Genomic DNA, 14,002 nt, shown 5'->3' with positions numbered 1-14,002 from the left:
ACACTTGGCTTAGGAAGCAAAGAAGGCGGCATAGGTGGCTATTAAGGTCAGATTGGTTAGGGAGATAGTATTGTGTTAGCAGAGGCTATAGATGCAACATGTTTTTGGAGACCAATTTAGTGCAGGCACGGGAGGAATGTGAATGTGATATGATGGAAAAATCTATCCTGTTATAGTTAGTCACATTTAATGTATTCCATTTTGTTAATCTGTCTCGGAAATTTTGTAATTATCGTCTGGAGACGACTTTTCTTTTTGGGGGGGATGATGTCGGTAAAATCTATATTATAGTTGACGGATAGAATTGTATCCAAAAGGGCGCATGACAATTAAGTCACCCCTTTAGGAAAGTATATGTACACTGTCCAGAAGGGACTACTGATCATGATCATCATAATCATATTGTAAGCATTGGAGTGCATATTGCATATATGAATAAAGTATCTGTTCTGTGTTATATCTTACTAGACTACATGCGATAAGTATCCGTTTACCTTGTATGGTAAACACGGGGGGACGACAGAACAGTGGGACAAGTTTCTGGGACAGGGGGACAAAGGGGCCTTAATGTGGGGACAGTGGGGGAATGGTGGCGGGGGATAGGAGGGGGTGTATATATACATATGGTACTTTAAATGCTAGTTATGAAAAGATGTAAAGATGTAAAGGATATAAAGATATCTTTATAAGATATAAAGATGTAAAGGAGGAAATACTTGAACATTAGATGGAATTGGAACATCTAACATTGAACATAAATAGTCGAATCAGCAAATAGTCAACATCGGGACGTCCCCCATCCTTGGTAGAGGTGGTGGAATCTGGTGGTGCCATTGGGGATGGAGGGACAGAGTCCCCAAGTCCTCGGTGCGTCCAAGTCTCCGAGAGGTGGGGCAAAAATGGGGGGGGGGGGGGGGGACGCGTCTCCGTGTTACTATGAAATTAACAATTTATAGTCACAACTTTCTTAGCCACATATCTTATTCACTGGTAGAACCCTGTTTGACAGAAAAAATAATCAGCATGAACACCCTTATCATTAACAACCACAATCTCTTTGCCGGTGCACTAATTTTTTCTGACAATTCTGCCAATCCTCTTCTCAGACAGTTTTACATGCTTACTGATTTGCAATGAAATAAAGGTTATAATGACTTTTATGGAGAACACTGGAACATTTTTGGTGCAACCTTGGAAAGCATGTCGTCTTTTTAATTGTTATGACTCAAAAACTAGGTGAAAAGGCTTTTCCAAATTTTTTGTTACATGAATGGGTGGCAGAAAATGTCATTGACAACCCTAATGAACTCGTTATTTAAGGCAACATGGGTAATTATGTGATTCATGAGGCTGGTACAGAAGTTCGTAATTCAGAAAAGAGCCAAGAAGAGCTGGTCAATCAACAATGTGAGTTGTGGGATATGTATTTTGATGGCTCCCGGAGTAAAAATGGAGCTAGTGGAGGTGCCATGCTAGTCTCACCTCAAGGAGATAGTTATTTTTCAGCATTCCATTTTGCTTGTACCAATAATATTGCAGAATATGAAGGTCTAATTAAGGGGCTTGAATGGGCTAGAAAGCGAGGGATTAGCTAACTAAAAGTCTGTGGAGATAGTGAATTGATAGTTAACCAAATCAAGGGTCTTAGTGTCGGTAAAAATAATGCATTAAAATGTTACAGAAACAGGATCTGGGATATTATTGAAGATTTTAATGCTTTCAATCTGGTATCAATACTTAGAACTCAAAATAAGCATGCAGATAGATTGGTTGCTATGGTGCACGATTCAACCTTGTAAGAGATCTTAGGAAGGAAAAGGCAACGGTATGTCAAACTTGTTATCAGACCTTTAGTTCCAAACAATAATGGTAACTCACAAGTTTTCAAAAGTAATGAGTAGATTTTAACCTTTTTGCTTGAAGAGGAATAGTTTGCTATAGCCAATTAGGACAGAATTAAACAACAGTATGGTGACCAGGTTATACAGTTAAGAATGAATAAATTGCCCAAAAGATTGGTCACTTTGGAGTCTACTTTTAATGATGATGATCAGCTAAAGAAAAATAAAGTTGGAATGCAGATCAAGGGGGATCATTATGACGAGTAGGAAATCTTTAAGGGAAGGTTCCTAAAAGTGGGTAAGAGAGAATTGGTACCTACTTCTAAACCTGTGAAGTAGAAACAATGACCTTTAAACTGAAGGCTAGAGCCCTTAATGATCAAGGAGTTAACCAAATTAGTAGGAGGGATGAATTTTCCTATTAAACACACCTCTTGGGTTTCTAACCTAGTTGTTTTGAGAAATATGATATTTAAGATTAGGTTGTGCGCAGACTTTAGAGATCTTAACCGAGCATCCTTAAAGGATCATCACCCACTACCTTCCCTGGAACAAACACCACAATTGGTTGCTGGTTCGGAAAGGTTTTCTCTCCTTGATGGTTTTTCAGGTTACAACCATGTTCATGTCAGTGAAAATGACCGGGTTAAAACAGCTTTTTCAACCAAAATGGGTACACTGGCTTTTAAGAGAATGCCTTTTGGTTTGTTTAATGCTGGTGCTACATTTAAAATAACCAATGGGGCATGCTTTTTGGGGCTTGAATCATAAATTTCTATTGGTATATCTCGATGATATAATAGTTTATTCCATTTGTACAACAGATCATTTGTCACACTTAAGGGAAGTGTTTGAGAGATGTAGGGAATTTGGCATCTCTCTCAATCCAAAGAAGAGTGCTTTTATCATACATGAACGGAAATTCCTTGGGCATATTGTATCCAAGGAAGGGATTACTATTGATCCTGAGAGGATGAATGCCATTCTTGAGCTGCCATTGGCTAACAATAAAAAGGGATTGCAGAGTTTCTTAGGCAGAATAAACTTCTTGAGAAGGTTTATTCCCGATATTGCTAGTTTGCAACAACCTCTAATTGCTATGCTGAAGAAAAAAATTGTTTTCTAATGGACCAAAGAAGGAAATGGTAACTTTTAAGCAATTAAAGTGGCATTGTCAACAACATTTACGCTGGCTAATCTAGATTCCAGACTTTTCAAGAGATTTCATATTGTATGCTTTTGGAAGCATCAATAACATATATGCTATGCTTGTTCAAAATAATAAGGAGAATTTTTAACAACCAATAGCTTTCTTCATTCGATCCTTAGCTGATCATGAAACTAGGTATACCTTTGTGAAAAAACATGTACTTGCATAATGAGAATTTTGAACAACCAATAGATTTCTTCAGTCAATCCTTAGCTGATTATGAAACTAGGTATACCTTTGTGGAAAAACATGTACTTGCATAAGGAGGATTTTGAACACTTAATAGCTTTCTTTAGTTAGTCTTAGCTGATTATGAAACTAGGTATACCTCTGTGAAAAAACATGTACTTGTTGTGTTAAGAAGCTTGAAAAAGTTCAAGCCATTAATTTTAGGTAATAAGGTACATATTTTTGTGACCCATCCTAGTGAGAAGGAGTTCCTGTTAAGAAGAGATCTAAATGACAAAAGGCTTGGATGGATCATAAGAGTGATGGAGTTTGATGTACCACTATTAAGGGCTTGCATGCAGTAGAGCATGGAGGATTTGAGGTTAAGGTTGCTGGAGGAACCTTGTTACCTTGCACTCATGTGATCAGATGGCTAAAAATTTCCATGAGAAACTATACCTTGACGGATGATTTATTTGTTATAGATTTGGTTGATACTAATATCATATTGGGCATCCAGTGGATGGAGACCCTTGACCAGTACACCCAAAGTTTCAAGAGGATGGACTTTTCATTCAAGACGGATGGCAAGAAGGTGCTGCTAAGAGGAATGTCAAATAAAGGATTGAGGGAAGTCACAATCAAGAAGATGGAGGCCATTTTAAAACATGATAAGATCCCAGACATTGCAAGTAAACACATAACAATCAACACGTTGCCCCATTCTTTGGATAATTGATGGGCCCATCTATTGGTTGAGTACTCCAGGAACCATTTTGCATGTCAGTTGATGGATGGCTATATACATGATGAAAGCTACAAAGTTATTGATGATATTATTTACTACGACGATAAGATCTACTTGGTAGCTAACTCGAAACTAAAGAAGCTGATTACAAAAGGTTTTCAAGAATCAGATTTGCATTTGCTTGAGGACAAGCAAATTTTGGGATGGAAGCACTGTAATGTTCCTATCATTAAAATTTTTTTTTTATCAAACCTTTGTTAATGGGCCAATTGATTTAGTATATCTTTGACCCATTTTTATTTAATTATTTCTGTAGGTTTGGCCGTTGGCTATTTTTGTAAACTGTCGAGAAGTTTCTCCGAAGGGTATTTAAGCACGGCATGTAGGTAGTAGTAGGTATGCGATTTGGATTATATTTTCTTATACTACGGATTCCAGTTGGGATTCTCTGTTGTTCACCATTTCAGAAGTGAAAGATCTTCCCTACTTGGCTATTCCGGTCTTGGTTGGATTCTACCCTCACCCAATTCCGTTTGTATTGCATGGCTTAGATCTGGCAAATCGGAGCACCACTATTATTTGCAACTATAATATCAACTTGTTACCAAATTGATGTTTTGTGCATATTCAATCTTTGTTGTGTATCTCACCTGGTAGGCTAAAGGTAATTATCAATCTTGGCATCCATTCATATGCCTTCCTTAATATTCTTTTCACTGTACACTACCCATCATGATTGCCTCCACTGCACCCTTCACATAACTCACTATTGTATTCCATACGGTTGTCTCTGCACCGTATGACCTTTCTCCCCAATCATACGTCTCTACACTCTCATCTTAAGATCTCCCCTTCCCAATCGTATGACTAAATTTCTTGCACCATATGGATGCATTCAAAACACCGTACGCTCCACCCTTCATTGCTACCAAATACCGTACGTCACCTTGTCACCCAGCCACAATACGACCTCCTTCAGTTCATACATTCTTGCTACTGTAAAACTACAAACACTATTTGCAACCGTACGAAGACCCTTTGCAACTATACAAACTTTATCTGAAACTGTTTCAGGAAGACAGAAACCGTCGAGAACATTACATATATATACATATATATGTATGTCTATTGTATTTGCATATTTTATTTGAAATATATTTATTTGAATTAATATTTAATAATTTGGTATAATGTTTGTTGAGAATTTATTGTTAAATTAAAAGATATTAATATGATTTTTTATGGCTTGAAGCAATTGATTAAAAATTTCATGGTGTTAGTGTAGAGTATGAGGTTGTCTCTATATGAATGATTAAGATGGATTCTCGTAGTGCTAGTGCAGGAAGTGAGATCCTTGTATAAATGGCTATTGTGCCAATGTGGGAGATGAGTAATCTTGTATGAATGGCTAGATAAGAAATGGATAATATTGTGTTTGTCCATTGGATTGACACCATGAAGATTAATGGGACTCGAAGCATGGGGTATGTAAGATGTTAAGATCTTCATTTGATTGCCATGGCCAAGAACTAATACATAATCTCCATGTGCCAGAGTATTATGACAATGTCAACATATGCATATTTGATTGGCCTTGGATAGAGGATGTCCCGTCCAGAAGAATCTTAAGGGGTGCGCTTCCAGGAAGATGGTGAGGTAGCTGTGAGCTAGGAACCTCGATCTGGAGACGTCCTTAAGATTGGGGTTAAGTTAGAGGGTAGAATAATATAGTTAGTTTTGTTATTGTTGTCATTCTAACCATTATTTTGCAAGTATTGAGTGTCCCAAACTAACCCTAATAATGGGGACATTACATTCTTATCTCTCCCCCATTCAATGGACATGATTATTTATGACAATGGATCTACCAAATGGATATTTAAACTTCTAGTCTTCCTTGATTGTTATCGCACTCTCTATGAGAAACGTCAGTAGAGATATTGTCATGCCTTTATTAATAATTATTATATTCATTAACAATGATCATCAAATTTCTAAGGTAATAGGCACGGTGGGTGTGTGACTATCATTTTCAATCTCTAATGTTATTGTCCTCAATATTTGCTTCTAATTCATAGGAACCATTGTTTTCTTCCTGTGATATGTGCAATGTTATATTAGTTGTTATTTTGCTTTATCTTCTCCTCTTCTTGTCAAAATATTTGATTTCCTCTCTATGTTCTTCATTGATGCCTTGGAGTTTGGTGCAAGTACCTTTCCATGTGCAAAGACGTGGTTCCCTTCTAATCAGTCAAGGACCGCTTGGTCAATGGTGATTGAAATGCTTTCCTATATATTTGCCACACCCTTTAATTTTTCCCTATTTCGTTTGCTCCTCTTCATACTTCCTATCATACTGGTGTTAATGCTGATTAGAATTTGTTTTCCTTTTGTAATTGTTATCTTCTCAAAATCTAAATCGATGTCTCTTCTAATCAATCACACTCGAGATTTGAACGCGCGACCTTCCACCTGTAATTGCAAGGCTTACATAAATGTTTACAAAATTTATAATTATCTTAGACTTTGTCTACGTCTATTGTGACCTCCTTGTTAAGTACTCGTCTCCGGATGGAATTTGCGACCAATTTATGTTGGAAGTTGAATGTATGCATCCTCTACATGTTGATGCTAGAAATGGGCATTCTATATATACCATTGGCATTATTGAATCCATCCAATAATATTTTTGCTATCTGTCTTGTAATTGTGTCATCTTTCACCAAGATCATATATTGGTTGGTGAATTCATGAGGCTATTGCCCTTCGTATCTATTTCTTGTTGGTATGATACGTATCTTCTTCCTCTCATGGATGTTTGCAATTGTGGAAGGAATTTACAGTATGGTATGGTCGACATAATTTGTTTTCTTTAAATATATTTCAAGGTTAATCGCATTAACAATAATGTTGATAAACTTGCGTGAAATGATTTGTTAGGTGTCGATGATTTTTAGTAGGCATATCATCGAATGTTGTCCTTTGCTTCCTGATTTCGATGTCTTGTAACAAGGGTTAAGCCAATAATGATTGCCTTTCAACCATCATTTATATTATTCTTTCCATTTGACTTTACGCCAACAAAATAAATAGGCCAGGAGTTTGTAATAGTCACGAACTCTTCGCACAACTGTAATATATATTCATCATGTACTCTTTGCTATTGAAGATCATGACATATTGGACAATCATCACTCGTTGGCGATCAACCTAATCTTGGACCATGTGAATGAATGTAGGAGTAATTTAGTGATTCTTGGATCGAACCACCACTCCATTACAAGCGAATGTGAACAAACTAGTAGCATTGCACTCATGGAGACTATCGGAAATTCCTATTAGTGACCCAAACATGTTTGTGTGAACAATATAGTTAGAATAATATAAGCCTTCAAGCATATATTCAGTGCATTCATACATTTTTTTCAACAATGGCTTTGACCACACCATTTTTCATGCATTTGCAGCCTTGCTTTGATACCATGTTAATTAACTAGGATCGTTTTCTGCAAATGTAATTTCATTGCTATTATATTGATGTTTTCCAAATGCAGATTTGAAGACATAGAAATATGAGAGGAAGAGACATGTCTGTATGGTTAATCATAATTAAAGATAATAATAATATATCAACCATAATATAAATAACCACACACACACACACATATATATATATGACTAAATGATGATTTACCATCAACAATGTATCTCATGATTCAAATCAATCTGACTGAAGCTAAAAACTTAACAAAGCCTACTTTTTGTCTCAGGTTTTGTGCATGTTAGGTGATTGATTAAGTAAGTTGTGAAGTTTATATTTATTCCTTATAGCCTTTGTCTTATAAGTCTTATGCCTTTCTGCAAATAATAGACTTCAGATTACTAGTTGTGTCATATCTATTTGTATTTATCAATTTCGTGAAACTTTTCTCTCCTCTTTTGAAGATTGTAATGGATGACCTGTTAGTGTAATATTTATGCATGGGTTATTTTATGAAGTTGTACATTTAAATTCCTCCACATTTGAATCAAGTATCAGCCTTAGTTGTTCATTCTCCTTCTTAAGTTGGTGAATCACTTAGTTTTTGTTGTTTAAGTTTTAGTAAGGTTCAGTTTTATATTTCAGCAACTTTCATTTAAGTTTTTCTTCTCTCTTTTCCTTGAATAGAACCAATAGTTTTTAAGGTGATAGCTAGCTAGGAGTTGGCCTTATCTGGACATTCACTTGAAAGTCTAAGTTACTGACATCTTAGGAGTGTTTCAATGTTTCCTTAAAGTACCAAGTTTTATGGCTCTGGTTAGGGTGCAATTTGAAGAGATAACAATCACCAAATTTGAATTAGAGGAGATCAATGGAAAACGACATTCAAGACAAATAATAGCTTGTATGAGTGGTTAGTCATTCTCGTTGGGCTAACCAATGCGCCAAGCACAATCCCATGGCTCATGAACAAGGTATTGAAACAATTTTTGAGTAAGTTTGTTATTGTTTACATGGATGATATTTTGATATTCAATAAGACATTGGAGGTGCATATAATGCTTATTCGTAGGAAAGAAAAAATGTTGATTAACTTGAAGAAGTCTAGGTTGCTTAAGGAGTAAGTGTACCTAGCTTTTCTTGTCTCAATAGATGGTCTTAAAATGGACCTAAGATTGTAAACACTATCCTTGAATAGCCTACTCCAAGGGGTACTACTTAGGTAAGACCATTTCATGGTTTGGCCAGCTTTTACATCAAGTCTATAAATAAATTCAGTAGTATACGTGGACCCTTAACTAAAGCAATGAGAGGGGACATAAACAAGTTTAAATGGATTGCAGGAGCAATAAGGAGTTTTGATTTGTTGAAAAGAAAATTCACATAACAACCTTGTTTTGACACTTCCAAATTTTAATAAGGTATTCAAGTATTCAAGTAGATTGTGATACCCATGGCAATGCCACTGAATCTATTTTGAGTCAGGAAAGTAAACCCTTTGCTTATTTTAGCAAGAAGTTCATCAAGAGTTTTATGTTATAGTTCAGACATTGAGGAAGTGGAGACATTATCTTTTGCCTAAAAACTTTGTTTTATAAAGTTGAATCAGAGACATTTACAATGGACCGAGTTTTTGCGAAGTTATACTTTTGTTTTGATGCACAACAGTGATAGAGTTGCAAATCAAAGTTGTTGGGCTCCTTGAACTCAAAAGTTTGTATCTTGAGAGATTTTGGTGAAGCCTAGAGAGCTTGGAAAGAACCTATTACTGTAGAGTCTCCACAGGACTGGGTGGCTGGATCTTATAATCCATGATGTTATTTTATTGAAAGATGGAAAATTGTACATTCCAAAGAATTCCATGAGAGAGAACCCAATTAAAGAGAAACGTAGTGGAGGATCGACTGGACATTTCGGTCATGACAAAAACATTTCTCAAGTTAGTAGGTTTCTTATTGTACGCAGTTGCAACAAGATGTTAATCAATTGGTGCAAAGTTGTAGAATATGTTAGATGGCAAAAGGAACCAAGCATAATACAAGGTTACATTAGCGATCACTTATACCCGAGAGGCCATGGGAGGATATTAGTATGGACATTGTTCTTGGTTTATGAAGTACTCAAAGAGGACATGATTCCATAGTTTTGGTGGTGAACAGGTTGTCAAAGATGGCACATGTCATTCCTTATAGAAAGACTAATGATGTTGTTCATGTGGCAAAATTAGTTTTCAGAGTAGTGAGACTGCATGGTCTATGAAAGAGCATAGTTTCAGATTGATAAGTGAGACTATATTATATAAGCCAATTGTATGCCCAAGTTGATTATATAAGCCAATTGTATGCCCAAGTTGGAAGCTATTGCTTTTTTAAGTTGTGCCATCAAGACTGAAGCTTTGATACAAAAATGAAGAGAGAAAGATTACCTAGGTGGGAAATTGAACTAATGAACCACGGGACATCTAAAGAGGAAAGTTTCACTTTCTAGTACATTCTAAGACAGTTATTGGTGCTACATATGCATCGATGAAGTACGGTTTCGAGTCTGGGTTTCAGAACTGTAGTTTGTGACTTTGTCTTGCAGATTATTGTAATAAGAAGGCCCATGTGACTGTAATATGTTATTTTATTGAATCTTTTAATGCCATTTTATTGAATATAACAGGAAGAAAGTGTTTTTGTTCTTGCAATTATTCGGGTCTAGCAATTTTCTGTTTACTTCTTTGTTGTGTTATGTGTGTTTGGGTTAGTAAGGGGAGTATTCTTCACCATGTACAACCCATGACATTCCACAAGAGTATCTTCATTGCTGTGGAAATTACTTGGTATATCCAGTAATCTCCAAAAGAGCCAAAATTGATTTGTGTCCTCTATACCTCTTTTTCCCTACCTTATTTTCTTTGCCATAGATTTGGATTGAGTAATAGTTCTCTTTTCTACAGTGCCTTCAGCATCCTCCAAACCAACGAAGTCTTCATTTGAAGATGCAAAATCTGCAGTTTCACTTTGCTAACCATTGATGAGCATTTCAGAAGCAGCCATCTTTCATATTAGAGCTTTGGTTGGGGACACATGAATATGCTTAAAGGATGGGGAGGATAAATGGCATTCAATGATAGAATCCTAATCTTTGGCCAACAATCTCTTGGCCGTCTCCAATTTATTATTCCCCAGTTCTATTGAGAGTTAAAAAGGTGATTTAGTCTTTGAGTTTTTTAATTCCCCGAAGAACACTAAGTGTCAATTGTAATGTCCACACTTGTAATCTTCGGATTATGAGACTATTTACTCATACCTGCAATTGTGAGAGACTTTTTCTATTTATTTTTTTGGTACATGTAAACTTAATTCCCTCAACACTAAACAAGATTTAGATTATTGACCAAATTTGTCTCAACTAATTTTATAAATCTTACTTGTCGACTGGTATGTTTATGGAATGTATTTGCAATGGATCACTGATATATAAGAATAAATGCAATATAATCTAAGGTACAAGAAATGACTTGTCCTTTCTACCTGAATCTTTTTTTTTGATCAGAGATAATATGAATTTTCATTTATTTATTAACTTCTAAAAGGGTTTACATAAAGAGCCATTGAATGGCATATATCTCTGTACTTTTCAACCAAAATTCTGCAAATCTATATGCACCCCGTACTTTCCTCTTGGGCTTACATTTAATACCAGATTTCCAAATAACAGTCTGTAACAAGTTCTTTCCTCCTATTTGTTTATCAATACATAACATTTACAGAATCTAGCAATCTTACTGCAGTACCTTATTATGCTCATATTGCAAAATTGAGCCTACCAAAGACACCAACAAAACTAAAAAAACCAAAGAAGTAATAAAGGCTCACTCATTCGAGGCACTTCCTCATCATTTCATCCTTCGACAAACTTGGAATGAAAGTGCCACCATGGATGTCCGTGTTGCTCTTATTCTTCTCTTTTACCTGCTTCACAATGCCCTCAGCCCCATCCATTTACAGCTTAGCAATCAACTTCTGAGGAGTCAATTTCATTTTCCTCTTCGTTTCTTGCTTGATCTGCTCCCTCTCAGCTTCTGCATCCTGTACGTACATCAGTAACTCTTCCTACCCTTCCCTGGTTGTTTCGATTGGGCTCTACTTCGGGTGGGATGAGCTCCAAACAATGAAAAGTTGGAATTCAGAAGTTGCCTCTTTAACTACCCTCTACGGTCCTTTCCCAGTTCTTTACCCTACCCCTGGCTCTGCGCCCACAACAGCCGGAATTGTTCCACCCACCCACTGGGGCTTCACACATGCCTGCATGACTTTGAGGGCCTGCTCATGAGTCCTTCTATCTGTATCTTATGCTCTGCACGATTCCACAATTACAACACAACAAAATCATTAGCTTTTCTGTAATGGTCTAGTTTAGAAACATGGGAAGAGATTTAAAAAATGGATGATATTCTTAAGAAGAGCAAGATGACTGCTACTGCTTGGTTTTTGGTTGTTTGTTACAAATATTACATCCTATTTAATTCTTCTCACTTGATCTCGTTTCTGTTTCTTTTCATGAGTTGTCATTATTGTCATAGTTCTTTGTGTTTCCTTCAGGCATTTTAAGATTGATTATCATTTAAAGAGTTATGTGGTGCGATTGGATTCTATTGCTTTTATGTGTCTTATAATTGAAATAATAAGTAAAGTAGTGGGAAAATGCTTTTCCACCAATTCCGTTTTACGGTATTTTGCTCTATTGCCTAAAATTTAAAAAAATGATCATGATGAAATGGAAACATGATATAAATGTGTCATATGCATAAGATGTAATCATTTACATGCTTGGTCTTCAACATGCATTTAATAAATGTACTACTCTGAAAATCACTTTTGAAGTTTCAAGGACAAAGCCAGTAAAGCTATTTATTATTAATTCCTTGGAAGAATCTTTGAGCTGTTTTATTGCTGCGGATTGCTATATTTTAACATTAGACTAATTTAACTTCCATTTTCAGTGTCGAAATGCCTGCAGATTTATTTAATCCATTGTCCTGTTGAATAATATTTATATCTTGCACAGATCCTGATTGAGGCAAGCAATGGTGCATCAGACTATGGGAACAAGTTTGGGGAGCCCTTGATTCAGGTTATTCCCTATTCAGCTTAATGTATTTGGTCATGACAATTAATTTGATGTCTGGAATTGGATATGTTTAGAACTTCTCATTGCGATTTAGGCAACTCATCTAAACACACATATATATTGTAGGGTTATACAAGGACATTTGGCATGAGACTGCCAAATGGGGAACGGCGAGAGTGGCTTAAACCCATAATGTTCAGTGCAGGAATTGGGCAGGTTATAATTATTGTGTTGAATTTCAACGTCAATGAACATCTTATGCATCTGTTTTAAACACACTTCTTTTATTATTTGTAATATTTCTTATATGCATTTTACATATGACAGATTGACCACCGGCATATTAATAAAGGGGAGCCTGATATAGGCATGCTTGTTGTCAAGGTTAGACACTAAAGTTGAATGCTGGCTTGAAATTAGCAATATCTGTTTTGACTTAAATAAAATTTCCTGTGCATTTTACACTATCCATGCTTTATCTACTTAGTGGAATTTCTTCTTTGGAGGATAGGTTGGTGGTCCGGCATACCGCATTGGCATGGGAGGTGGTGCAGCATCTAGTATGGTAAGCTATTATTCACTGTGTTAGTTATTTCTCTTGAATACTTGTAAATCTACACTGTACTATTTTTCCTTGTTACATCTCTTCATCTAAATTTCTAATTGCTTTGCATTCTTGTTTTGCTGAAGCCATTTTTCTGTCTTTGAAAATGATATGAAGTTGTCAATGAAGCATTGCGGCAGTAATTGGTTTAGAATGTTAAAGAAGGTTAAGAGGTGCATAATGCCTAATGAAATAAAAATATAATAGCAAAAATTAAGTATCCATGGATGAAAAATTTCTGATAAATATCTGCACTTCAGATAGGTAACATACACATGGTATGTGAGAAACATAGCTAAATTCTTCACGCCGGATGATGATTCGGATACCATAAGAATAATTAATGTGGGAGATCCAGGCTTTATGGATTTTGTGTTGAATGGTTCAAATTATTAATATAAACGAAAATTGCTGGAAAGAAAACTATCACAATTTATCTTGTTACAATGCACATATGTTGGGGAACATGTGAATGTATTGCAAAATCCAAAGCATCAATTAATGCCACTATTAAAGAGGGAGAAAGCATTGAGACATCAGCATGGAAGACTAGAATACATCTTCCTAGATTGATAGATACTTGCCCTAAGTTGCCAATTCAAATTCAAAGACGGGTTCAAGTACGAGCATCCGATTTGTAATTTTTTTTCCCATTATGATTCGTATGGATTTGCACGTGCGTGTGCACACACACCCACACACACACACACACACACACACACGGATTTGTGTGTACTTATTCCAAGTTTATCTTGCAGGTCCTTGGGGATTCATGTGGACTCCCACTAGATTCTACACACACGCACGCACGCACGCACGCGCGCGCGCGCAC

At 36.1% G+C, this 14,002-nt stretch overlaps 1 protein-coding gene across 1 annotated transcript in view; it reads left to right on the top strand.

Annotated features, from left to right (window-relative positions):
* The window catches only part of LOC149554881 (putative phosphoribosylformylglycinamidine synthase, chloroplastic/mitochondrial), a 308,229-nt gene that overhangs the window by 151,791 nt on the left and 142,436 nt on the right, over positions 1–14,002 (top strand). The window contains exons 14-17 of the mRNA XM_089828894.1: positions 12,504–12,569; positions 12,693–12,782; positions 12,894–12,950; positions 13,078–13,131. Of these exons, the coding sequence (XP_089685020.1) occupies positions 12,504–12,569; positions 12,693–12,782; positions 12,894–12,950; positions 13,078–13,131 (267 nt within the window). The remainder of the gene's footprint in view (positions 1–12,503; positions 12,570–12,692; positions 12,783–12,893; positions 12,951–13,077; positions 13,132–14,002) is intronic.

Source organism: Cupressus sempervirens, chromosome 5 (assembly GCF_028749045.1).
Source record: "Cupressus sempervirens isolate cs-2001-9-10 chromosome 5, ASM2874904v1, whole genome shotgun sequence".
NCBI lineage: Eukaryota > Viridiplantae > Streptophyta > Pinopsida > Cupressales > Cupressaceae > Cupressus > Cupressus sempervirens.
The sequence above is the reverse complement of the archived record's forward strand: the minus strand, read 5'-3'. Positions and strand labels throughout refer to the sequence as shown.